The sequence below is a fragment of the Elephas maximus genome, chromosome 3 (assembly GCF_024166365.1).
Source record: "Elephas maximus indicus isolate mEleMax1 chromosome 3, mEleMax1 primary haplotype, whole genome shotgun sequence".
In the NCBI taxonomy this organism is placed as follows: domain Eukaryota; kingdom Metazoa; phylum Chordata; class Mammalia; order Proboscidea; family Elephantidae; genus Elephas; species Elephas maximus.
This window is the reverse complement of record NC_064821.1, coordinates 40,474,273-40,501,755: the sequence shown is the minus strand read 5'-3', so window position 1 is coordinate 40,501,755 and position 27,483 is coordinate 40,474,273. Positions and strand designations below refer to the sequence as shown.

Here is a 27,483-nt window from a genome sequence, read left to right as displayed (position 1 = left end):
CATGGGGCCTCAGGAAAGGCATCACAGGGCTTCAGGTGAGGGGTCATAGGGCCCCAGGTGTGGCATCACAAAGTCTTCAGGCCAAGCAGGGCCAGCCTTATCCAAGAGAGGGGAGGGAAAGGCCACCACCACCGGGAAGGGAAGTTCAAGGGGGCTCAGAGCTCAGGGTACTCAGACTTGTGCAAATCTACACAAACGTCCTCGTTTCTACACTCAGAATCCCAACCTTTCCCAGTCAGTGTCCTGCCTTCCACACACAGATCTCATCAGCTGTTAGTTCACCTTAAGTTGTCATTTAGCCACTTGAAAGATCAGAGAATTGGGGGAAGCAATAGTCAATTAAATAATGGCTGAGAATTTTCTAGATGAGAGCACAAATGTTCAGATTGAAGAATCACCATGAGTCAAGAGCAGGGTGAATAAAAGTCATCCCACCCTGGATGTGCCATAGAGGCTAACTGACCCAGGAAGAGAAGAAAACACTACACATCAGCAAATGTCAGGAAATGCTTCCAGTCACAGAAGACCTGAAAAATGGAATCAGTTATTTAAAATTATCCCCACAAAGAGCATCATATGCCCAGTTTTTAAAATAAAGTTGTACAAATTTGGTGTAAAACACGGACAAAACCAAACAAGGACACTATAAGGGAAATTTACGGGCCAATCTCACTTATGAAATACATGAAAAATCCTAAATAAAATATTAAACATCTGAATCTAGCCATTCACCATGCACACGCATGCGTGCACGCCATGCCAAGTTGGAGTTTATATCCAAGAAAGCCAAAAAAGGCGCTTAGCATTAGAAATTCTTAACATTTAAACAGTAAAGGAGAAAAAACTATGAGCATCTCAGTTCAATATATATTCACGATTTTATAAAAAAGACTTTTTAAAAAATGTTTCTCAATTTTATTGTGACAAAAATTATACATAAAACATACACCATCTCAACAATTTCTGCATATATAATTCAGTGACACTGATTACATTCTTCAAGTTGTGTAACCATTCTCGCTATCCTTTTTCAAATTACTCACCACTCTTAGCATAAATTCAGTGTCCCCTAAACAAAACTCCCCCTTGAAAAAAACTCTCAACAAAATAGGAATTGAAAAAAACGCTCTTTACATGATTAGGAGTATCTCCTAAAAACCTAAAAGGAACCCTGGTGGTGCAACGGTTAAGTGCTTGGCTGCCAATCAAAAGGTTGGTGGTTCTAACCCACCAGCGACTCTGTGGGAGAAAGGCCTAGTGATCTGGTTTTGTAAAGATTACAGCCTGGGAAACTATGGGACAGTTCTGTTTTTTCACATGGGGTCGCTATGAGTCAAAATAGACTCTATGCCACCTAATAACCCATTAACCCGTTGCCATTGAGTTGCTCCTGACTCCTATCAACCCAGTAGTACAGAGTGGAGCTCCCCCATAGTGTTTCCAAGGCTGTAGTCTTTATGGGAGCCGACAGCCACATCTTTCTCACAAGGTGCTGTAGTGGGTTCAAACCTTTGACCTTTTGGTTAGCAGCCGAGCACTTTAACCACTACGCAACCAGGGCTCCTTCAGTAAAGATTACAGCCTTGGAAACCCAATGGGGCAGTTCAACTCTGTCCTATAGGGTTGCTATGAGTACTCCATGGCAATGGGTCTGGTTTTGGTTCCCCAAGTCTGAGTCCGCTCCACTGCACCACCAGGGCTCCTCCCTAACAACAACTGAAAATCTACAGCAAATTTTATGCTGAATAACAACACATTTGAGACATTTCCTTTGGAAGAGGAGGCAGAGGTGCCTTTGGAAACTCTCTGCCTAACCTCATCAAGGGTTTGCACCTTACCAGGGCCAACTCCAGCCGAACCCTCATCCACCAGGTGCTCTGGCACATGTCACCACGAGCAGACTCGTCTGCAGGTGGCAGCTTGCACCACCACAGTTGGCAGGAATTCTTGCACACTGAAAGTATGTTGTAAGATGGCATTGCCAGGCATGCCTGGAAGACAGCTAGTTCCCAGACAGACTTTTCTGTCCTGAGGAGCACTCTCTGCCAAGCATATTGCTGCATAAACGGAATGTCACTGGCTGAGAGTTAACCAGGAATGTCCCTGACAGAAGCCACAGTTGCCATGTGCTTCCTGGGCCACGGGACAGACACATAGGGGGCATGGGAAGATGGAGTGCTTGGTCTGGGTTCATAAGCTCCCATGACCTCCATCCCAGCAGAAGGTGGTCACAGCTCACATCCGCAAGTGCTTTCCTCAGGCTGGGCGGTGGGCTGGCCACAGGTTGGTAAGTCAGTCCCAAACAGCCTGGCAAGCGGGCCAGGGGCACACTGGCCAAGGCCACCAAGGAGGTAGCAGAGCCAGGTGGGACCCAGGTTGCTGTGGATATGACAGTGGATTTTCTGATGTTAGGAATGTGGGCAGAGCTATGGGAGTAAGAGGAGGGGGCTGCCCCCTCTCCCCGTGGGGCCCATGTGCCCCTGGGATGTTTGCAGAACTCAGAGCCTGGCCCCCCACTCCCGCTGGAGAGATGCTCCACGAACAGCTCTGCCTCAGGCTCCTACCCCGAGATTCCAAAATCCTGGCCCAACCCTTTTTCGACAAGAATGACAAGTACCTCTTGCTTGCAAGGAATGCCATGTGGCACATCGAGATCCTGGAGGGTCAGCTAGATACTGCCCGCAAGGCCCTCAGGGAAGAGGATGCAGCTGAGGGGAGGCGCCTCCAGGCACGGGCAGCCGAGCGGCTCTGCAAGGAGAAGGCAGCCTTCAGGAAGGCCGAGCGGAACCGGCTGCTGAGGATCCGGTGAGTGGGGCCCAGCCCACTTACAGCCCTAACCCTATGCTTGCTCACTGCCCACTGCCCTCTGCTTTCCCCACTGTCAGCCCTACAGAGTTTGTCCCCTGCTGCAGTCTGCCAACACCCACCTGGCTCTGTCTGCCTCTCCCCCTCCTCCCCTTTTATACCGTTTTTTTTTTTTTTCTTTGAACCCATAAACCTCACTATACGCACATGTATACACACACACACACACACACACACACATTTTTGCTATTTCAGGTACCCAGTGCTGTCTTATTTTTTCCACTGGCCCCATGCCCCAGCCCTCAGCATGAGCACAGGATGGAGGCCAAAGTGTGAGAGAGCGGCTGTTGCAGGCCAAACTCGGCTGTTCTAGCAGCACGAGGCCTCGGAGCGGATGCGCTTATGTGCTATTGCATAACTTCCTGTTTCCTGTCTCCTCCGTGTCCCTGCAGGAAATCCATGTATGTCCAGAAGGAACATGGGCTTCGGCACCAGAAGCTGGTGGAAGACGCCCAGAAGAACCACAGGATCGCAATCAAGTTCCTGAAGGCCTCCCTGGGCAGGTGCTGGCGTCTCCCCAGACCCGTCCTTGTTGACGCATTTGGGGAGGCGCAGGGAGCGAGGGCCACTTGCTTTTGCCCTGAAGTTCCCTGACTCTATTGTTAGACCGACACCACATTATCAAAGAGCAATAAGTCTGCGTTTTAGTGTTGAGTTGCTTATCTATTTATTTTTTGAAAGAGAGCCACAAGATACAAGGAACCTCTAGAGTCTAGAGAAGTGTATTTTAAACCATTTTTCCTTGTAAGCTGGAGGTTAACCACAGTGCTTTCTTATTTTACCTTTTCCGTGGTCATGTTTTATAACTTCCTGGTGACGATGTCCAACACCCAAGGGCCCTTCCTGCTCTGTAATGACTGCCCCACCAGCATGACCCAGGTGCGTGCCCACTTCCTTCTTCTAGAATTCGGGAGCAGGAGCAGAAGGAGGAGATGGAGTCACGCGAACGCCTGAAGAGGCGCATGGACGCCGTGCTGGCGCTGAAGAACAATATCACTGCAAACCGGGTATACAGCCTCCCCTCCCAACACCTGGCCCGCCTGCCAACCATGTCCTCCCGAGCCCCTGCACTTGGACCCTCATCCAGGTGCTCCTGGAGGCTTACTGCACTCCTGCCATGGGCCTCTTGCCCACCAGGAAGAGAACAGTCTCCACCCTGCTCTCCTGGGGCCCAGTCGTGTGGGAGAGCCTTATACCCAGATTAGGCTAAGTGGGAGACCAGGCAATGGGAAGCTGGTAATGAAGGAACAAGCCCTATGCTGGAAAGTGGAGTGGGAAGACTCGGAACAGCATCCGCAAAGAGTCGGAGGCAAGAGGAGAGGAGCATGCAGCAAGGCAGAAATGGCGAGGGACTAAGCAGTGGGAGCCATGGGAAGGAGGCTGGGGAGCGAGCAGCCAGCACCACCTGCAGAGACAGACTGCGCTCAACATGGGAGGCTCCTGCAGGGTCCTGAGTCTGGGAGGAACAGGGTCAGAACTGGGGCTGGGGCTCATGACTTCAGGTGGAGAACATGGGGGCGGGGGATGGGTAAGGAATGATGGTGATTTTCACAAACATTTCACCACAGCCATCTACAGCGTCAGAATCGATTTAGGGATACTCATTTGAAAGAAAGTCTATTTGCATGTGTGCACATGTATGCATGTATGTGCATGTGTATACATGGTGTATGGGTATGTGTGCATGTGTGTGCTCATACGTGTGCACACGTGTATCTGTGTGCATATGTACATGTGTGCACCTGTGTGTGTGGGTGCATGTGCATGTGCATATGCTAATGCTGTGACCTCTATGTCCAAGGAAACGCTCCGAAAGTTCCAGGCATGGGGCCGGGCCCGGGCTGAGCTGGCCGAGCGAAAGGCCCAGGTCGAGAAGGAGGCAATCCTGGCCCAAGGCGGGGATGCGTTCAAGCAGCTTTTCCATCAGCGCCGGCGCCAGGAGCTGGAGGCCCAGAAACGGTGAGGGTGGGCAGGAGGCAGCATGGGGGGACTTGGGGAGATTTCTCTTCCTGGGCTCCCATTTTGGGGCTGGAGGCCCGGGGCCTGACCTTGGCCTGTGATTCAGCCTGGCCAGCCCCCCATTCCTGCCCAGCCCCTGCTGTCCACAGCCTCCAGTGCCACAGAAGTGGGACTTGCAGGATTCAAGCTGTCCAGCTTGGTTTCCATGAGGCCCCTGTGCATGCCCCTGTCCCCTCCCACCTGCTTCCTGCCTCTCAGCCCTGCATGGTGCCGGAGCTCTGGTGATGTCATGTAGCAAGGCTGAACTTCGAGATGCTTCTACCTGAGGCTACCCTCACGAGGACTGCTTTTCTCATCCTCCCTTGGTCAGGGTGGTCTGTCCCTTGAGAGTCACAGAGCCTCAGTGTGTCCACAGGCTTGACCACACTTTGGACACCCCAGGCATTCTGCAGTCACCTGCCCGCTTGCCTACTATGGGCCTCAGCTCAGCACAGGCCCAGCACATGGGAGGCACCCAGCAAGGGGCAGCTAGAGCAAGTGAGAGAATGAATGAATGAGTGAGTGAATGGCCTCAGCTCTGCTTCCGCCCTCCGTGTGCCTCAGCCTGGAAGCTTGGGTAGGAGCAGTTCATGAGGGGCCAAGGTCCCTCACAGGCCCTGGGCCAACTGGGCTGGACTGGGCAGGGCTGGACATCGGAACTAGGCCAGGCTAGGGTTCAGGCCCTGGACGTCCAACCTGGCAGCATTCTGGCTCCTTCCATCTTCCCCACACAGGAGCCTGGGGCTTACCAGGACTGTGTTCCCACCCCAGAGCCGAGCTGGGCCTGAGTGGTGGGGAGGGACTGGGAGGGCCAAACCCTGTCCCCCAGCCAGGGCAGCTGTGTCCTCCCTGCTCTGAAGCAGCATCCTCCCCTAGGGCCTTCGAGGAGGAGCAGAAGCAGCGGAGGCTTGAGATCGTGAGCCGGCTCTGGAAGGAGGAGGCTGAGGAGAAGAGGAAGAAGCAGCAGCTACCCCCTGCCCAGTCCACGAACAGGCTCACGCTGAGGGACAAGACCTGGTGCTATGTGTCTGACTTCTGCGAGGGCCTGGCCACCACGGCCCCCTTGTACCTGATGGTGAGCGAGACACCCTTCCTGTTCCCCATCCACACACCTCATGTTGGGTGGAGGGGGCGTTGGGGACCCACATCCAAATTGTTATATAAGCTTCTCGATGAAAATCAAGGCAGAAGAAACCGCCCAGTCCTGCCACCGGGGTTCGCTCCTTCTCATCCTCAGCGTGTTCCTGCTATGCAAGGACCTTCTTGCCTGTGTGCTGCTGAGGCCGCCCCCCCATGACTCTGTCTGTTCCCCTTGTCCCCTCCGCAAGGACCGTCCCCAGCAGTGTTGGGTGTCATGTGCCCTGCTGCCCGTGAAGTTCCCGTACTCTGCAAAGCCTGTCTTGCCCTCAACCTGCACCCTATATGGCAGGGTTGTCAGAGTGTCACAGGGCAGAGTGCCAAGCTCCCCCCACCTGACAACAACCCTCTGGTAGCAGACAGGGGTTGGTGCGCCACAGCCCTGGCCCCTAGAGAGCTGGAGTGCCCTGTGCCCTGGTAAGGCTGAGCCAGCAGAGGCCACCAGGGCTCAGTCCCACCTTCACGCACTCCACGTCTGAGAAGTGAATTCAGAAAGTAGAGAGACGTGCCTGTCCCGCCAGCCACAGAGGCCCAGCTTCCAGGTGTGAAAGCGCCTCTGAGGGCCCAGCCCAGCTGCCCCTTCCACGTCTGGCTCCGCCCCAGTCCTGGCTCAGGGCGCCCCCTGCTGCTGGCCGTAGCACAACAGTCAGTCATGTTGACAAATCCTAAAGCCCAGAACCAAAAAACAAACAAAAAAACCCAAACCCATTACCGTAGAGTCTATTCCGAGTCACAGAGACTCTATAGGACAGAGTAAAACTACCCCATATAGTTTTCAAGGAGCGCCTGGTGGATTCGAACTGCCACCGCTTCAGTTAGCAGTCGTAGCTCTTAACAAAGCCCAGGACAGGACTCAGGAGTTGCTGGAATGGTTTATTGGACAAGCCATTCTACAGCATATGTCTGATGGATAAAGGGTAGGCTTTAGAATGTTGATGTTTATTCACGTATACACGTTGCTACGCCCACCAGGAGTCTTCTCAGGTTCAACTAAACTTTCTGCCTGCAAAGTGCCCCCCCCCCGCCCGCTGCAGTCCCCCTCTGATGGTCACAGGACAGAAGCCACAGCCACCACAGGAGGCATCAATCATTCCTGCCCTAAGCAGCACCTGCCTGGAGATGTGTCCTCCCGGTGCCAGCTCAGGGGCAAGGGACCAAGGCCCATGCTGTGGGTGTCTGGCCTCCCACAGGCCACTCTCCCATAGCAGCCTGTTGGCTTGCCCCACACATGGGTGCCCACAGCCATGCCCTCCCCACAGGACTCAGTGTCCTGGTTTGGCATACCTGCCAGGGCCTTCCCCCACATCCCAGCAGCCTGCCAACAAGATGGACCCTCACCATTTTACATGACTCCCAGCAGCAGGGCCAGGCAGGGGATCGAGGGCAGCTTGTGAGGAAAGAGTTGTGAACTTGTTCAGCCACACATACCCACCTGTCCCCCCTCCATTCCTTCCCTTTTTCCCTCTGGCCCTCTCTCTTTCCCGTTGCTCCCTGTTTTTCCTTCCTTCCCTCCCTTGCTCTCCCCTCTCCTTCCTCACCTTCCCTCTCTTCCCCTCTTTCTTTCCTTCCTTGGTACCATAGGCCTGCTCTGTGTCCATTGTCATCAGTTGCAGGGTGGGGATAGGAGTATAGTTTATTTCGCACTCACCTCTCAAACCTCCTGTGCTGGGCATTTAGCTTCTGCCTCTGAGTGAGTGAGCACCCTAACCTAAAGATCAAAGCTACAGGCTCCAGCAAAGGGCTACTGGCAAAGCCAGCCTCAGCTCCTTCACCTTGTCCCTTAGGGCCCTCACTTGCCTGCCCATGCCCTTCAGAAGGTGCTTTTCTCTCTCCCAGGCCCTTCCCTGGCTGCCCTATCCATGCTGTTGACTGGCTCTTCCTCTGCCTTGAGCCCCCATCAGCTCCTCTGCCCTCAGTGTCTCTCCCTGCATGCTCTGGTCAACTCACAGAGAAGCCTCCCCTGCCTGCCCACATGACCCACCGCTCTTGTTATTCCACTCCATGGACAGCGCCCAGGAGGCTTCTGGGGGAGCATTTCTCACCCTGGGCAACACCATCCTCCTGTCCATGTCCCCTTTTCACGTCTCTCCCTCCAGGAGGGAAGTTCCGTCTAAGGGGCTCACTAGCACGTTCCCACTTCTTCTGTGGCCTGGTGGAGTCACGCTGCCTACAAATGAACCAAGGAAGGACGCCCAGGTGGAGGAATTAGTCTAAGGAAGCACCACAGCTGCCCAGGGGTCAACCAATGCAGCAGGCTTCCTCAGGGCTCAGCTCCTGTAGCGAAGATTAGAGACAGTGCCAACAACCACAGCATACCATACATTAGAGCATTCTGCAGACTAAGATGGAATATTTTATGGACTCTTGTGGGCATTGTAGAAAATATTTAATGATGCATGCATCAAGATTTTAATTTATATTTTAAATGGAAAAAGTTACAGGACAGGGTGTGCCGGCATCTCCTTGTGTAAAGAATAAAGAGACTGGAAGTACGGTGCCCTGCTTGGTCAACATGACTTCTGCTTTCTCCCTTCGTGCCTGTACCTGCGTCTTGAAGGTGTCTTAGTTCTATAACAAGGAGTACAGGGTTCTTTCAGAACAGGTAGTGCAGCCCTGCCTTTCCAGCCCGTCACCAGGACAGCCTGGTCCAGAGAAGGCCCATGGGCTGCAGGAGCTCCCAGGCCATCCCTAGAGCACAGGCATCTCTACCCCTGATTATAGGATCCTGAGTACTTGGCGTACCCTAAAGCCTCCCAGCTACTGCAAGCCCTCTCCAGCGAGTCCGTGCAGGGTGACCCTGGGGCCCTCACCAACCCAGAGGAGGAAACACTTGCGGTGCCAGAAATCTCAGGGCTCTGGAAAGAGGACTACAAGCCATACCAGGTGACAGCCCACTTCCCTGAACCCCTCACAGCTGTGCACCTTTGTATGTGATTTCTCATTGGCTCTCCCAGGTTCCTCTCTGTCCCGCAGACCCATCTGGGCCTGACTCGTGGCCAGCGGCCATGGCACTTCCCATAGCTGTGCCGCCTATCTCCCACTTACCACCCTCTGCATACAGGCTGCTGCCCCTCCTCCAAACCAGGCTGACATGGCCCCTGAGGAAATAGTGCTTCCTGTAGAACTTTCTGGAAAACTCTCTCTTTGCTTGATTTAAAAAGTGAGAAAAGTCCACTCCTTGCCTCTGTTTCCCAGAAATCTGCCTGAATCCTGGACGTCTCTGTTTTTCATTCCTTTCTCTTTTCCTTCTGCAATGGTTGTGGACCAGAAATTAAGGCGGGAATTCAGGGGTCTCACCAGGATGATGCACTCTTTCCTGCTCTGCTGGCACCTGGAGATCTTTGGCTCTGCATCTGGCCAACTCTGTCACCTCCAAGTTGCCCTTAGGGGTCTTGCAGAGAGCCTGCAGTCCAGGCTGAAGTCAGTGAGCTGGACCTCTGTCCATCCGTATCTGAACCAGGTGCCCAAGGAGGACATGGACCGGAAGCCTGTGGGTGGAACCAAGATGGACAAGGACATCCTGGCCCATACCATGGAGCGGCTGCGGAGTGGGGTGGTACAAAAACAGGTGGTATCTGGGCATGAGTTCAAAGGCTGCCCCTTCAACAGCAAGCCTGAGCTCATCCATTTCAAGGTAAGCCCCTGCCATCAGGGCTGTCCTGGCAGTGAAGGAGTCCTTCCCCACCATCCTACATCTGGTGTGTTCTCTCTTAACCCTTGTACCCAGGAGCCTTCCTCAGGTGGCAGGGGCCTAGGGGGGTGCCATCTGCCATTCAGAGGGAGGCTGAGTGTGAGAGGGGTGGTCTCATCAGAGGGACCTGGGACCACCCTGCAGAGGGCACACTCAGGGCAGGAAGCTCTATGCCAGGGCCCTCAGAAAACTGCGCAGTGCTGAGCCTCTGGGGGACATGGCAGGCCCTTGCTGGCCAGGCCCTTTCCAATGGGAAGATTTTGATATCACATGAGTTGAGCCCAGAGAGGATGGATTTTGGCAGGTGCAGAGTGGCAGACGAGGGAGTTTAAGGAGGTTGTGTTTATCTGGTTGCGTTTGTCCAGGTTTGTAGAAGAGAGTAATCTAGTGGGTTCCCTGGATTTTACCTGTTCCATGGTCCATTCAGTGGAGTCAGGTGCCAACCCTAGAGCCTACATTGTCCGAGCCTTCCCTTCTCAGCGCTGACGCCCTGGTCCCTGTAGAGCCCACTCCTGCCTAGGCTCTTATAAGCCTGGCTACCTCCTTCCCCTGCTCTTCATGGACCCCAAGGAAGGGAGGGAAGCCCTTCTTAATTCAGGGGAAAGCCTTCCCTTGAGAACAGTTTAGGTGGTCCAGCTAGCTTTTAGAATGCTGATCACTCATGTGTCATCATTGAAACCATACACACTCACCATTTTCCTGCCCATGAGAAGAGAGTCATCTTGTAGAAAAGCTTCTTAAATGCTTATAGCTGCAGCTTCTCTCTGACACTTCTCCTCTGATATTTCTAGGACTTTGATATTGGCAAAGTGTACAAGAAAAAGATCACATTGATAAACGCAACATACACAATTAACTACTGCAAGCTAGTGGGTGTGGAGGAACACCTCAGAGATTTCATCCACATTGAGTAAGAGGATGGACTTGGGCTCAGAAGGGGCGGGGGGATTATCAGCAACATTCGTCCCATCAAATAACCCATTTAAAATGCCTCTTTTCATATAATTTCTGCCTTGTCATGATTTGTAATAATTATATTCTGCTCTATCACCCAACCCTACATTTGTTTTAATCTCAGTTTTACTGTTAAATATATCCAGTGCTCACAGCCAGACCTTTGGCTGGATTTTATCTCTTCAGGTTGGGTGAAACCCATCCTTAGAAGAATCGTCTCAAGAATGGCACACGGCAGTGGTAATGCCAGAGTTCCTTCATGTTTAGAATATTTTATGTAGGATCTTTGTACTTGAATGACAGTTTGTCATCAAATTTTCTTGAAGATTTTTTAGAGGTTGCTCTTCCATCTTTCTTGTGTTGAAGACGCCTGAGACCAACTCAATTTTTTCCCCTTATAAATTACTTGAGTTTTTTGCCTGGCTGCCCAAGCTTGCTTTCTTTGTTTGTTTCGATGTTGACCATTCTGGGTAAGTTTTCACTGACAGTTACTGTGTCTTTCCAGTATGAAGATTAAAGCCATCTTTTATTTCAGGACTGTTTCCTTGAGCTGTACATTTAAATTTTATTCTCTTTGAATGTTTCTTCTTCTGAGACTCCATTTATGTATATGTTGGATCTTCTTTGCTGGTTTTTTTATGTCTATCATTTTCTTTCTGATTCTCTTTAATACTTTCTTCTTTTCTATTTTTTTCACATTTTCTATTTCTCATTTTTCTCACAATGATCTTTCTTGTGTTTTCTTCTGCTCCTTAGAATTTTACCTTCAGTGTTGAGAAAATTTTATTTTTTTTCTTCCATTTCCTTCCTGATTTCTACCAACTTACATTTAGTTCTCTCATTGTTTTGGCATCACTTCCAAAGTTCTTCTTTTTGTTTTTATTTTTTTGTGTGATTTTGTTTTGTAGAAGTATTTACTTAAAATTTTTTCAATCTTCTAATCTCTTTCATTTAACTGAAGAATTAATTCTGACTACATTACTATGATTATTTATGTATTTGGATTTATTTTTACCATCTTATTTTATATAAAAACCCTGGTGGTGTAGTGGTTAAGAGCTACAGCTGCTAACCAAAAGGTTGGCAGCTTGAATCCACCAGGCACTCCTTGGAAGCCCTTATGGGGAAGCTCTGCTCCGTCCTATGGGGTCACTATGAGTTGGAATTGATGGCACCGGTCTGGGGTTTTTTTGCGGGGGGCAGTTTATTATACTCTGTTGCTATTATTCCCTTCTTTTTCTCAATTAGTTTCAAAAATATGCATTCTACTTCTGTTCATCTCATAATGACTCTTAAATTTTACGTGCTTTGTCATACTTCACCTAGATACATGCATACTATTTTTATTCTGAGATATTTGAGAGTAAGTTTCAGATACTGTGATCCTTTATCTAAAGAAATATTTTTAGCAATTTTTAGGTCTTTTACGGAAGTATGTATATGGGGCTTTTAATGCTAGCTTCCTCCCTGGCTCACACTCTAGGTTCTGGTTCTAGGGTGGTCACATGTCCCCAGAGGAGCTGTGGCCACTGGTCACCCACCACATCCTCTGGAGTCAGCCTCTGGGATTTGCCTCATTCATTCATTCACAAATATTGAAATATTAATTGAGCATCTTCTGTGAACTGGGCACTGTCTGGCAGATGGCAGTACAACCAACAGACCAAGAATTGCTCCCCAGCATTCATCAAGGCAGGCTGGGCAGGACGGGGGTGGCCAGAGGCCCAGCTCACCTGGAGGAGGTTCATCTGCCCAGGTGTAACCACTCTACATAGTCTATCCCACTTGACCTGTGTCACTTGTATAGATGGCAAGTCTCCCCTTGTGTAGATGTAATTACATGTGCTCTGGTCCTGTGCCTACAGCTTCGATCCCCCTGGTCCTATGTCAGCCGGGATGTCCTGTGAAGTGCTTGTCACCTTCAAGCCTATGGTGAGTGCTTTGACCCCGAAGCCAGGCAGTGTAAAAGGGAATTGTTCTCACACTATTCTGTGGGGTGGTGGATAGAATTGGGTGCTGCTGGGTCCTCAGATCCCTGTGGAACACTGGGATGAAGGAAGGGCCACTCTGTGTCTCAGGAAGGCCACACGGGTCTCTGCTTTGTTGCACTTTTATTTCCAAGAAATATTCACGTGTCTGTGCAATCCTGAACACGGTTACAGTACTGCCCTTGGTTCCTTGCTGTGGGGAGGGTCCAGGACTTACCTTCTTTACCCTCAGGTCTAGACACAGCGTATGTGACCCTCCTGAGCATGTTCTGCTGACCTCTTCCCCCCGGGGTTTCAGGCAGCAGGCAGGCCCAGTAAGACCATGGGTATGTAGACACACACAGTATGTGCAACTGGGTAAAGTTACAAAAACTTACAGTGATTGGGATTGCTTTATTGTTTAGGTAAATAAAGATCTGGAAGGAAACGTCTCATTTTTGGCTCAGACGGGTGGATTTTCTGTTCCACTAAAATGTTCAACCAAGAAATGTTCCGTAAGTTCCAAAATGTCTAAAGTGACATTTCTCAGGACCCCCTGGTCAGGGACCCCATGAGGGAAATGTGCATTCTGTGGTGGGGGGGCATGGAGTGTGGACTTGGTGGTGGCCGCATGCTTCAGGGTGTGTGCACGTGTATGTGCACACACATGCGTGTGTGTAGGTACGGTATGGGCACAGTGAGGGCCGTGTGCTCCTGTGGTGGGGGACATGTGGGGCACAGCTTGGGTGGCTCTGGCCTGTCCTTAGGTGGGTGACATGTAGCGGGTATTCTGAAAAGATGGGCACTCACACAACACTGAAAGAACAAGGCCAGATCCTGCTCTGTGTGTCCTCAGACTGCAGGACCCTCTGGTCCAAGATCCCAGGACTCATCTGAGAAGATGGTGCTCTTTCCCACAGCTCTTTGTGTCCCCTTGAGTCTTTTTTTTTTCCTGCCACACTTGTTTCATCCAGCTACCTATGTGTTTGCTGACCCACTTCCAAGTAAATTAGTGACATCATAACATACCACCCCTCACCCTTAACAGACTTCTGCCCTAAAGTGCACTTACGTCAGACAGCAAAGGAAACCGAGGACAGGGCTCATGAAGCTGTTCCACAGCTCTGCCCAAGGGTAGGGCAGGGGGAGGTGGGCAGGAAACAGGAGTGTGTCCTGTAGGGGCCTCAGGCCTGACCTCTATGTCTTAACTCCGCAGCTCTGCTTCTAGGGCCTTTACACAGATTTTTTTAAAAAAGGAAACACTTTAATTCTGTCAGAGTGAGAGTCTTTTCTGCCATTTGCCAGAACATAGTCGCTTATTTTAGTCACGAATCCACACATAAACCTAGTATTTCTCCAGTGTGAACATGTCCAGGGTGGGCAGAGGGCCAGTGAGAGTGGAGACCTGCTGGGGCCGCCACAGCGTGTCCAAGCCACAGGGTCCCAGGCTGCCATGTCCTTTTGCAGCTGTCCCTCGATAAGAACCTCATCGACTTTGGCAGCTACGTGGTAGGTGAGACTGCATCCCGGGTCATCACGCTGACCAACATTGGTGGCTTGGGCACAGGATATAAGTTCCAGCCCGCTTCTGAGTCTTGCGAGCAGGCAACCTCCCTGAATACGGTGAGTGAGCTGCCTGGGTTGGCCTGTAGGCTAGTTGGAGTTTGGGTTGAAGCTCAGGGGAGCCAGACCAGGATGGAGCCTGGGGGGGCTGACCCCACAGGGAGAGTATAGAAGGAGAGAGCAGTGCCTGGGTCTACCTCAAAGTACTCAGGCGGGAGGAGGGTCTGTCCCCAAGGCCAGCTGAGGAGGAGGGAGAGTCTGTGATGCTGGAGGCCATCTGTGACGGAGTGGAGGGGGGATGCTACCTGAGCTCCGCACAGGCCCTGAGGGTCTGTAGCCCCAGGCAGGCAGAGCATGGGCAGCACTGGACCACAGCCAGAGGGTGGGGGCCCTGCTGGCTGTCAGGGGTATTGACAGTAAAATGAGATGGGAAAGCCGCTAAATGTTGATGTCTTGTTCTCTTTTTAGAGCAGTCTCTTCATGTACGACGACAAAAATCTGTACGATAAAGTCATCAGGCCCAGTGTCTCTGAGAACATGTTTGAGGCCAATGAGTACTCACCCATGGAGACCAGGAAGGCAGAGAGCAAAGAGCCGGAGGAGAGGCGCCACGCAGGTGAGCTGGCCCCACCGGTCGTCCAGCATGTGGCCCTCAGCCGACCCCAGCACAGGACCCTGGCCCCCCTTTCTGCCCCTGACTACACAAGTGAGAATGGAGACTTTCCCCCCTGGGCTGCATGTGACAGGCTGAGAGGAGAGGGAATGGCAGGTTTGAGGATCCCAGGGCACAGTGTCTCAGGAGCCCACAGTGCCAAAGGGACAGTTCACCCCAAGGACGGTGGGTGGCTATGCTGCTGAGGCTGTTGGATTTTCCCAGGGCTTCAGTTTTTACTGTCGACAGTAAGAAAATGCTCTTATATTCAGATAAATATGGCTGTGGAGCAGACTGAAACTTGCATTTGTAGTTTAGTTAACAGAGGATTCTGGAACTGCCAGGCCTGCCTGAAGGAGGGTAGGGAGGGAGGGCTCCAGGGAACAAAGGCGGAGCTGATGTGTCTCTGACAGCACTTTGTCATTGTGGTTGTGTATACAGAAGCATATATAACATGCTCATGCAGTTTCCAGCGAGCATCATGCATCCAGCCCCGAGCTCAAGAAGGAAGACAAACCTCAAATTGGAAGCCCCCTGCCACCCTCTAGGGTCCCTGCTGTAAAAGGGGAAGAGTAGTAATAGTAGTAGTACTAGTAGCATCCAAACCGGGTTAACATCAGGGGGGATAATGTGAATCATGATCAGCCCAAGCCTGATCCGCATGAGGTGGAGGTCAGACATACCTGTACCTTCCAACTTATTTACCAATTCTGATACCAGCCATCCCAACCATGGCACTCTACTTTTCTTCTGGGTTTGATAATCCATTGCAATTGCTACACAAAAGTCACAGACCATACTTACAGTTATGTGGTTAATTAAGGAACAGGCTACACTGAGGAATAAGGATCAGGAAGCATGTAGGCAGAGTCTCCGTTCTCCAGTGCAGGGCAGCTCTCCCAGCTCCTTTCGGCCCCGTGAAGACAAGCTCCTCTTGGCCCTGCTGTATGTCACCACTGGCTCTGCCTCTGGGCCCCTTCCCGGCCTCTTACTGTCGTCAGTGTTACAGTCCTTGACCCGTTACAGGTCTATTAGGAGTTGCCTTGCCTCCTCTCTCTCTCTCTCTCTCTGCTTCTTCCTGATGCTTCTCTTCTTGCTTCTGTCTCACCAACCACAGTGGGACTCACTGCATGTATATACACAACCCCTTTTCAATTTCAAGTCAGGGCCCCTCCCAGCGAGGGGACCACAAACTGACAAATTCCCTCTCAGTAGGCCACAGATACTTCATTTGCATAGTAAGCAGGGCTGGGCTACAGCTCACCTCATTTGCATAGTCTATTGACCGTACTAATCACAGGGCAGGCTGCAGCCCAGGACCAAAAGAAAAGTATCAAAACCAAGTTGTTTACAGCTTACCCGGGAAATGTGAACCAACCTAGACAAAAGTAATAAACCCTCTGGGGTAGAAACTAGGGCAAAGGTGACTCCTCAGGGTTTAGGGGCAAAATCTCTCAAGCTATTTTTCCAAAGAATCAAGGCAAAAGGCCACAGAGCGGAAATCCTTTTGCCACACCCACCTGCGCCTATAGGCTTGAACCATCTTTACCTTTTCCCTGCCTTCTTTATACTTTCTCCACCTGTGCACATAGACCCAGAAGGCGCAGTTTTCTCTGGTTTTCAGCCTTTATATCACTGGAACCATAATGAACGTGTCCTTCTTTGAGTTGGTATTGTTGCTGAGGTTATTGTTCCCTGTCTGAACCACATCACCTTTGTGAATGTCCCTTAAGGTGGGGATCTGTCCTCCTGCCAGTGGGCATTTGGGAACTTCCAAGGCACGTGCTATGGGGGACAGTGAGGCTGTGATCATCCCCACAGGCATCTCTTTGTGCCATCTGTACAGGGCACCTCCCTGGGCATGTCCCTGCTGCAGTGCAGGGTGTGCAGCCTCCACTTTCATCAGCTAGAGCCAGCGTGGCTTTCATTGTGGCTGCACCATCACACTCCCATCAGCAGTGGATGTACAAGACAGCGCTGTGCCTATTTAAATTTCAATTAATTAAAAGTAAATAATAGTAAAACTTTTAGTCCCTCCTTCACACTAGCCACAACTCAGATGCTTAAGAGCTGCATGTGGGTAGGGGCTGCCACACTGAACAGCACAGAAATGGAACATCCCCTTCATCACAGAAAGTCGCTATTTTTTTTTTAAATAGGACGTTTGTTACAGGGTTTTGTGGATGCTGTTTATCAAGCACTGGTTTAGAGTCTCCTCACTCCATATCCATGCGTGCACAAGGAGGCCAGACTGCACAGTTAAGTCATCTGGGAGGTCTGTGGGACGGCATAGTGCTGTTAGGTACCATAGAGTCACCTCTGGCTCACAGCAACCTTATGTGTAACAGAACAAGACATTACTCAGTCTCGCACCTTCCTCACAATCACTGCTATGCTTGACCCCATTGTTGCAACCACTATGTCAGTCCATCTCACTGAGAGTCTGTTTTACCAAGCATGATGTCCTTCTTCAGTGAGTAATCCCTTCTGATGACACGTCCAAAGTATGTGAGATGTCGTCTCTCCATCCTTGCTTCTAAGGATCTTTATGATTGTACATCGTCCTGGACAGATTTGTTCATTCTTCTGACAGTCCATGGTATATTCAATATTCTTTGCCAAAACCACAATTTGAATGCATCAAGCCTTCTTTGGTCTTCTTTATTCATTGTCCAGTTTTCTCATGCACATGAGGCGTGATAGTTAAGACTGTGTATCGATTTGGCTGGGCCACAATTCTCAGTGTTTTGGCAGTAGTATAATGTTGTGATCACTTCCCTGTTGAGATTTTTTTTTAATTGTAATTTAGATGAATGTTTACAGAACAAACTAGTTTCTCATTAAACAGTTAGTACACATATTGTTTTATGACATTGGTTAACAACCCCACCACATGTTAACACTCTCCCTTCTCAACCCTGGGTTCCCTATTACCAGCTTTCATGTTCCCTCCTGCCTTCTAGTCCTTGCCCCTGAGCTGGTGTGCCCCTTTAGTCTTGTTTTGTTTTATGGGCCAGTCCAGTCTTTGGCTGAAGGGTGAACCTCAGGAGTGACTTCATTACTGAGCTGAAAGGGTGTCCGGGGGCCATACTCTCAGGGTTTCTCCAGTCTCTGTCAGGTCAGTAAGTCTGGTCTTTTTTTGTGAGTTAGAATTTTGTTCTACATTTTTCTCCAGCTCTACCTGGGACCCTCTATCGTGATCCCTGTCAGAGCAGTCATTGGTGGTAACCAGGTACCATCTAGTGTACTGGACTCGAATGTGGTCCATTAGTCCTTTAGACTAATCTTTTCCTTGTATCTTTAGTTTATTTATTCTTCCTTCTCCCGAAGGGTTGAGGCCAGTGGAGTATCCTAGATGGCCGCTTACAGGTTTTAATCCTTGTTGAGAGTTGATGTGTGATCACCCCCATGATGGGATCTGCTGTGCATAGCCATTCAGTGGAAAGGGAGTTTCCTTGGGGGTATGGCCTGCATCAAATATAAGTTGACATCCTGGCAAGGCTCGGGGGCTTTTTGCTCTTGCCAGATCCTGCACCTGATGTCTGTTTGTCTGACCTCTGGTTCTTGGGACTTGAGCTAGCAGCCTACCTGCAGTCTTGCCTGCCAATCTTGGGATTCATTGATCTTCTTAGCCAATTTTGGGTTTGTCAGTCCCTGCAGCTACATGAATCAGGAGAAGCCTCAATCCTGACCCACGGACTTGGGATATTCCAGCCTCTACAACAACGTGAGGCATTTCCTTGATATAAATCTCTCTCTATATATATATTTATATGCTTTACGGGTTTTGCCTCTCTAGAGAACGCAGCCTAAGACACCAGGTTTCACTTGCTTTTCATCTAAATTGTCTCCAAACTGTGCTCCATGAAAGTAGACACCGCAACGGTTTTGTTTAACCCTGGGTCTCTGGACTTGATTTGGTGGCCAAAATAGATGGTAAATGTGAGGGGTATTGTTGATGCTACATCTCATTCTAGCCCCTCCAGTAAGTTCTCCCCTACATTAGGATGTGTAGCCTGACTACTGGACTCCCTTGTCTGCAGAGTTCCAGTTAGATTCCATGAATGGGAAGCCCTCTTGTGGGATTTGGAACATGAAAGAGAAAGAGAAGCCATTACTTCTTCATGGCATCTATGAGGAGATGTGTGGTCATTGGAGATGGCAGGTGTTATGGATTAAATTGTGTCCCCCAAAAAATATGTGTCAACTCAGCTAGTCCATGATTCCCAGTATTGTGTGATTATCCACCACTTTGTCATCTGATGTGATTTTTCTATGTGCTATAAATCCTGTATCTATGATGTTAATGAGGTGGGATGATCGGCAGTTATGTTAACAAGGCAGGACTCAATCTACAAGATTAGGTTGTGTCTTAAGTTGATCTCTTTTGAGATATCAAAGAAATAAGTGAACAGAGAGACACAGGAACCTCATACCACCAAGAAACAAGAGCCAGGAGAATAGCACATCCTTCAGACCAGGGTCCCTGCACTGAGAAGCTCCTAGATCAGGGAAGGATTGATGACGAGGACTTTCTCCCAGAGCCAACAGAGAAAAAGACTTTGCCTGGAGCTAGCATCCTGAATTCGGACTTCTAGCCTTCCTAACTGTGAGAGAATAAATTTCTCTTTGTTAAAGCCACCCACTTGTGGTATTTCTGTTATAGAAGCACTAGATGACTAAGACATGAAAAAAAAAAAAAAAGACATGAGGCTACTGAAAATACCATGGCTTAGGTCAGACACATTTTAGTCATCAAAGTGACATTTTTGCTTTTTAACTCTTAAAAGATGTCTTTTGCCGCAGGTTCATCCAATGCAATACGTCATTTAATTTCTTGACTGCTGCTTCTGTGGCCGTTGATTGTTGACCCATGTAGAATGAAATCTTTGACAACTTCAATTTCTTCATCATTTGTCATGATGTTGTTTATGGTCCCAGTTGTGAGGATTTTTGTTTTCTTTATGTTGAGTCATAATCCATACTGAAGGCTATATGTAGTCTTTAATCCTCTTAGTAATTACTTCAAGTCAACTTCACTTTCCACAAGCAAGTTGTGTCATCTGCATATCACAGGTTGTTGATGAGTCTTCCTCCAGTGCTGATGCCACGTTCTTTATCTAGCCCAGTTTCTCAGATTATCTGCTCAGCATACAGATTGAATAAGTAAAGTGAAAGGATACAGCCTTGCTGTACACCTTTTAAACCACACGGTATCCCCTTGTTCTGTTCAAACGACTGTCTTTTGATCCATGTACAGCTTCTGCTTGAGCGCAATTAAGTGTTCTAGAATTCCCATCCTTCCCAATGTTATTGTAATTTGTGATCCACACGGTCAAATGCCTTTGCATAGTCGATAAAACACAGGTAAACATCCTTCTGGTTTTCGGTGCTTTCAGCCAACATCTGTCTGACATCAGCAGTGATATCCCTCGTTCCACATCCTCTTTTGAATCTAGTCTGAAAGTCAGGAGTTTCTTGTTGATGTATAGCTGCAGCCATTTTTTAATCATCTTCTGCAAAATTTTGCTACCATATGGTGTTAATGATATTGTTCGATAATTTTACAATGTCTTTGTCGGGTTTTGGTATCAGAGTTATGCTGGACCCACAAAACAAATTGATGTTCTCAGCACTCCCCTCCCCATTTTCTGAAAACGTTTGTGTAAAATCTGTGTTTTCTTTCTTAAGTGTTTGGTAGCATTCACCAGTGAACCTTCTGGTCGTGGAGTTTATGTGGAGGAGTGGGAAGGTTTTCGATAAATAAATTCAACTCCTTAAAAAGATGTAGGGCTATTCAGGTTTTCTACTCATCAAATTGTTGAATTTGTTGGCAGGAAGCTCATCATATTCTCTCATTATTCCTTTAATATCTGTAGGCTCTGCATTGAAATCTCTTGTCTCATCCTGATGTTGGTCCTTTTGTAGTCTTTCTCTCTCTTTTTTTTTTTTACTTGATCCATATAACTGGGGGGGTTTCAATTTTGTTGATCTTTTCAAAGAACCAGCTGCTGGCTTTGTTCATTTTCTTTATTGTTTTTCTGTTTTCTATTTCATTGATTATCTTCATTATTTCCTTCCTTCTACTGGCTTTGGAGTTGCTTTATTCTTAAGGTTTCCCCCTTAAGCTAGAAAATTAGATTACTAATTTTAAATCTTTTTTCTGTTGGAATGTAAGCACTTAAAGCTATACGTTTCTCTCTAAGCACTGCTTTAGCAGAATCTCACAAATTTTAATATGTTGTTTTTTATTATCATTCAATTTGAAGTACTCTAAATTCCCCTTGGGATTTCTTATTTAATTCATGGGTTATTTAGAAGAGTATTGTTTAACTTCCAAGTATTTAGAGTTTGTCTAGATAACTTATTGACTTCTAATTAAGTGCCGTTGTGTTCAGTGAACGTGTTCTGTATGATTTCAATCTTTTTAAATTTGTTGAGGCTGTGAGATAGACCAGCATGTGGTCTACCATGGTGAACATATCATGTGTACTTGAAAATAATTGTATCCTGCTGGATAGAGTGTTCTATCTGTCAGTTAGATCTAGGTGGTTGATAGTGTTCTTCAGATCTTCCGTGTCTTTTTTTTTTTTTTGGTCTAGTTTTTTCAGTTACAGAGAGGCTGATATAAAAATCTCTGATTGTGGATTTATCTACTTCTCCCTTTAATTCTATGAATTTTTGAAGCTCTGTTATTAAGCAGTAAGATCCCTGGTCACGCAGTGTGTTGAGCTATGATTTTTTTGGTTATTAAGCATATATACATTTACAATTGTTACGCCTTCCTGAAGAATTGTCTCTTTTATCACTATTACAGGTCCCTTTTTCTCCCTCGTACGACTTTATCTTAATGTCTATTTCATCTGATTTTAATATAGTCACTCAGTCTTCTTATGCTTACTATTTGCTTGGTGTGTCTTTTTCCAACCAATTGTTTTCAACTTTTCTGTGTATTTCTTACAGACAGGTATCTGTTGGGTTTTCTTTTTTAACCCATTCCGACAATCTCCGCTTTTTAATCAGAGTGTTTTAGTCCATTTACATTTCATGTAATTATTGATATGTTTGGATTCGTGTTATCATTTTACTATCTCTTTTCTGTTTGTCCTATCTGGTTTTTTGTTTGTTTGTTGTTTTCTCTGCTGTTTTTCCTCTTTTCTAGTCTTCTTTGGGGTTTAATATTTTTTTAGAATTCCATTTTAATTAATCTGTTGGCTTTCTGGCTATTGTGGGGTAAAGAATTTAACTTTACTTAAAGAATTTGGTCTTTGTCCTTGGTTCCTAAGAGAGAACCTCTAAAACCTTAGAATTTCCCCAGTGATGGAAGTATCTTTGATGAGGCCTCCAGACCAGCCTGAGGTTTTATCCTAATGAGGTGCCTCCTGGATGTGGGCTGGCCAAGCCAGAAAGACTGCTGTGTGATATTAGCTGACTTCAGGGGAGGGGCCTGAAGGTTGAGTAAATTAATCAGGACTATGTAATGAGGCCCCAGTGAAGGCTCTGGACACAGAAACTCCATGGGCCTCCTAGTTGGTGAAAGACATGGGTGCATGTGGGAGGATAGTGCATGGAAGCTCCATATTGGAAGCTCCCAGACCTCGTCCTGTGTGTCTCTTTATTTGTATCCTTTTGCTATAATAAAGCTGTAATTGTAAGTAGAGCACTTTCCATAAGTTCTCTAAGTTGTTCTAGTGAGTTATGGAAGTAGTGGAAGCCAGCAGGTAAGAAGTAGGGGGAGCCCTGGAGACTCCTGAGCTTATGGCTGGCATCCTGAAGCAGTAGTGGGAAAACTGCAAGTTTGTAACCAGCAGATCAGAAATGATGGTGTCGTGGGGACCCCTGAGCTTGAGTTAGCATCTGAGGTCTTGGGCTGACTTGCCAATCTGGAGGACTGTGCCCTTTAACTTGTGAGAGCTGAGCTAGCTCCAAGTGGTTAGGCTCAGAGGAATGGAGTAACTGCTGCATGTGCTGCTGGTATCAGGACAGAAGTGGAATGAAGGAGAAGAGAATTGATTATTAATTTGGACTCATCAACACATTTGGTGTCAGAGAAGTGAAATTTCACTTTTCACACAGCTGTTCTCTCTGCATTTCTTAATGGTTGACCTAGGGATTACAATATACATTGTTAATTCTTCATAGTCTATTTAGAGTTAAAATTGTACCAATTCACGTAAAAATGTAAGAACCTTGCAGTCGTATGAGCCCATCTATAACCCCCACCGTTTATGCAATGGTTGTCATATATATTACAGCAACATACATTATAAACCACATGATATAGTGTTACATGTTTTGTTTTAGATAGTTTTATGTATTATAAAGAAATTTAGAGGGGAAAAAGAAAAAATAGCCTTTTGCATTTAACCAGATATCTACCATTATAATGCTTTTCATTCTTTTCTGATGATCCAGGCTTTCACCTGGCACTCTTTCTCTTCTGCCTCTGGCACATCTTATAATGCACATCTCCTGGAGACTAACTTATTCACTTAGTTAAAACTATATTCATTTAAAGAGTATTGTACTTTTATTCAAGCATACCACTAATTTGGCTGAACTAAAACTTCAAATTCTGTCTTTTCTGTCTGTGTTGGACAGCAGCTAAAATTTATCTTCCATTGTTTTAGTTTCGGCTAGGCTACTTGGACAGGGACATTGGTGGTTAAGAAGTAGAATTCTTGCCTCCCATGTGGGAGACCGAGGTTTGATTCCTAGCCATGTACCTCACGCACGGCCACCACCCATCTGTCAGTGGAGGCTTGCATGTTGCTATGATGCTGAACAGGGTTCAGCAGAGCTTCCAGACAAAGACGAACTAGAAAGAAAGGCTTGGCGATCTACTTCCAAAAATCAGTCAGTGGACTCTATGGATCACAAAGGTCCAGTCTACAACCAATCATGGGGATGGTGCAGGACTGGGCAGTGTTTCATTCTGTTGTGCATGGGGCCAACTCAACAGAAGTTAACAGCGTAACTCTACAATAGTCAAGACAATGAGGTATTGGCAAAAGGATAGGACATGGATTCAGTAGAAGAGAATGGAGAGTCCAGAAATAGACCCACACATATGTAGTTAATATGATCAACAGAGGGGCAAAGATGATTCCTTGGAGAAAGGATTATTTTTTCAACAAATGATGCTGTAACAACTGGGCAGACATATGCCAAAAAAAATTAACCTTGATCCATTCCTCACACCGTAGACACAAATGAATTCAAAATAGATCATAGACTTAAATGTAAAACCTAAAACTGTAAAACTTCTAGAAGAAGACATTGGAAGAAATCTGTGACTTTGGATTAGACAAAGATTTTTTTAGATATGACATCAGAAGCATGATCCATTTTTCCAGTTAAGAATGTCTGGTCTTTGAAAGACACCAATAAGAGAATGAAAAGACAAACAACAGACTGGCAGAAAATATTAGTAAATCATATATCTGATAAAGAACTTGTATCAAAAATACTTGAAGAACTTCCAAAACTCAATAATAATTTAAAAAAAAAAAACCCAGTTTCAAAATGGGCAAAAGATTTGAACACATACTTCACCAGAGAAGACATATGTATAGCAAATGAACATATGAAAAGATTCTTAACATCATTACTAGTTAAGTAAATGTACATTAAAACCATAATATGGTATCTCATTACACACATATTAAAATGGGTAAATTTGAAGGAAAAGAAAACCTGACAATGCCAAGTGCTGGCGAGGAGCTACAATGACTCACATACATTTCCACTGGGGATGCAAAATGGTACCACCACTTTGGAAAACAGCTTAGCAGTTTCTTATAAAGGTAAGCATCATACAACTCAGCAGTTCCATTCCTAGGTATTTGCCAAGGTATTTGTTCACGCAAAAACCTGTATGTGAATGTTTATAGAGGATTTATTTTTAATTGCCAAAGACTGATACATACCAAAATGTCCTTCAACGGGCAAATGGAAAAACCACCTATGGGACATGCACACAATGCACTCCTACTCAGCAATAAAAAGGAACAAACTACTGATGCTCATGACAACCTGGGTGATGCTCAAGTGCGTTATGCTTAGTGAAAAGAGCCAGGTGCAAAAAACTGCAAACCATATGACTCCAGTTATGTGACATTCTAGAAAAGGTAAAACTATAGGGACAGAAAACAGATCAGTGGTTGCTTGGGATGGGGGTGAGTTCACTACAAAAAGGTATGGGGGTATTTTCTGGAGTGATCGTACTGTTCTGTATCTTTATTGTGGTAGTGGATATGCAACTGTACGCATATGTCAAAACACCAAGAGTTTACACAAAAAAGTGATTTTTCAATGTATGTAAATATTCCTTAATAAAAGGAAATAAAAAAAAAAAACACTGAACACGCACAGAAACAACTAAGGTAATTGCAATCTTGTATGTCTCAAATATTGGTATTATCATACACCAAAAATAAAAACAAGTATATTTAATACATTGAAAAATTAGAGGGACTTGAAAACATCACGATGGAACAAGATCGAGTAGGTTTGAAAATGGGCCAAATAAAACGTCTAGAATATAACTGAAAATACAATCTCAATCAATGGGTTAAACTGCAGATTAGACATTACTGAAGAGAGAAATAGTGAATTAGAAAACAAATTCAGAGAAAATATGTAAATGTAGACAGAAAGACAGAGATGTAAACATGAAAGGAATGGTAAGAGACATTGAGGACAGAGTGAGAAGGTCTACTGTTACCTATTAGAGTCAGGAAAAGACAATACTTAAAGACATATTTGCTGAGAATATTCTAAAATATTGTGTTGAAACATACCTAAACTCCAGGCAGGGAGTACGTGCCCAAGATTGAAACAGAATTCATGGAGCAGATAAAATTGGACACATGTTTAAATACAACGTTCCTAATCATTGAAGAGTCTGATTCTAGAATGTATGCAAGCTTATGTTCCAGACAAATGGATAAACATGGGTCCACACTTGGACACCGAGAGACCACAGCACAATCCACACAGAATGAAGCAGGATGGACCCAGCGTCCAGCTGGAGTTCAGGGTGCAGAGAAGGACTCAAGGCTCAGTTCCAGGCTGCCATGGCGCTTACCCCTGATGCAGCAAAGAATGTAATGGTCCAGGTGGTGGACAGCCAACTCTGCCCCCTGCCGTCTGGCCTAGACTGATGTCATGGGTACAATAGTAGAAGCCCAAAACTGGGGGTCTTCTGCCTCTGACAGCCTTAGGCCCCCAGGGATGATGCATCCTGCTCTGTAAGGAAATGAAGCTGCTACCAGAGAGTCAGGAAAGCAGGACCTGGAGTCCAGGGTACTAAGTCCCAAGGTGGACCCAGCACATCAGCTTAGGGTGCTCCACAGTAGCCTGGCCCAGAGGAACCTGAGCCAGTCTGGCTGCAGACGCCTAACAACCCTGACCTGGCCTGGAGCTAGGCCGGAGGCACGGAGACCCTGGGAAAGGCTGCTGACCTACGCTTTGCTGAGCTACACTTCCCATGGTGAATTAGGTGTCTGTTCTGTGCAACTGAACAGAAAGCCGTTTTCAGACGGAGGCAGAATCCACTCCCCAGGCCCTTCCCATCAGCCACAGGCAGTGAGCCCCAGGAATGAGTCAAAACCAAAAGCCGACAAGTCAGGATGCAGAGCATGCAGACCTACAAAACCCTGAACTGCGTTGAATCCTCCCCAGATGGCAGTTTACTGAGAAATGGTGGCTGTGGTGGGGGAGGCGCCCACCGCCTCCCCTGTGCTGAACCCCCTTCTGCTGCACAGGGGCCACAGTCTACATCAGCTCTCCTCTGCCCACATCCCCCACACCTGTCTTTCCTCCATCGTTGTGGCACTAGCTCTATTATTTCCTCAGCTCAACTGAATACCTCTATGACCCCTCTTCCTTCAGCTACTGCCACCCTGTTCATCAGCTTTACAGGTAGACACCCTCAAGGTGCACCTGCTCACTGGCTCCCTGTCCTCTCCTCCTCGCTGCCCTCCCAGCACACCTGTCCCAGCGCCCCACCTAGGCCTTTTCTCTTCCTGCCTTCCATCCTTTTAAGGAGTGAATTGTGTCCCCCAAAAATTCATGTTCAAGTCCTAACATGACCTTGTTTGGAAATAGGCCTTTGGAGGTGTCAGTTAAGATGAGGTCATACTGGAATAGGGTGGGTTCTAACTCCATCTGAGTAGTGTCCTATAGAAGAGAAGAGACGCAGATGGGGAGGAACGTTGGCCATGTGACGATGCATCTATAAGTCAAGGAACGCCTGGGGCCGCCAGAAGCCAGGAGAGACAAGGAGGGATCTCCCTTCCCACCAGAGCCTTCAAAGGGAGCACAGCCCTGCAAAACCCTGAATTCAGACTCCCAGCCTCCAGAACTGAGGCCGTGGGTGTCTGCTCTCAGAAGCCCCCAGTGTGTGGGGCTTTATGATGGCAACCTCCCTCGAAGACTCAGGCTTTCTCCCCTCCCCCGTGGGTGGTCTGCTTACACAGCCTCAACGTCTTCACCTAAGAAACACCCCAAGACAGTTCAGCCATGAGCTTACCCCACCACAGTGTTGGGCTTAGGGGCCTGGGGGCTCCTCAGCAGGCATCCACAGGGAGTAGCCATCGCACCCTGAACTCACAAGACCTCGGTCAGAGAAGATGCCACGACCACTCGGGACC

General features: G+C 47.5%; 1 protein-coding gene across 5 annotated transcripts in view; it reads left to right on the top strand.

Moving 5' to 3' along the window:
* The window catches only part of CFAP74 (cilia and flagella associated protein 74), a 111,956-nt gene that overhangs the window by 33,389 nt on the left and 51,084 nt on the right, over positions 1-27,483 (top strand). For all 5 annotated transcript variants that reach the window (XM_049877641.1, XM_049877640.1, XM_049877642.1 and 2 more), the window contains 12 exons: positions 2,632-2,805; positions 3,258-3,368; positions 3,770-3,872; positions 4,667-4,824; positions 5,740-5,938; positions 8,722-8,883; positions 9,461-9,634; positions 10,483-10,601; positions 12,511-12,577; positions 13,038-13,127; positions 14,080-14,235; positions 14,644-14,791. In XM_049877641.1, coding sequence (XP_049733598.1) covers positions 2,632-2,805; positions 3,258-3,368; positions 3,770-3,872; positions 4,667-4,824; positions 5,740-5,938; positions 8,722-8,883; positions 9,461-9,634; positions 10,483-10,601; positions 12,511-12,577; positions 13,038-13,127; positions 14,080-14,235; positions 14,644-14,791 — 1,661 coding nt within the window. The remainder of the gene's footprint in view (positions 1-2,631; positions 2,806-3,257; positions 3,369-3,769; positions 3,873-4,666; positions 4,825-5,739; positions 5,939-8,721; positions 8,884-9,460; positions 9,635-10,482; positions 10,602-12,510; positions 12,578-13,037; positions 13,128-14,079; positions 14,236-14,643; positions 14,792-27,483) is intronic.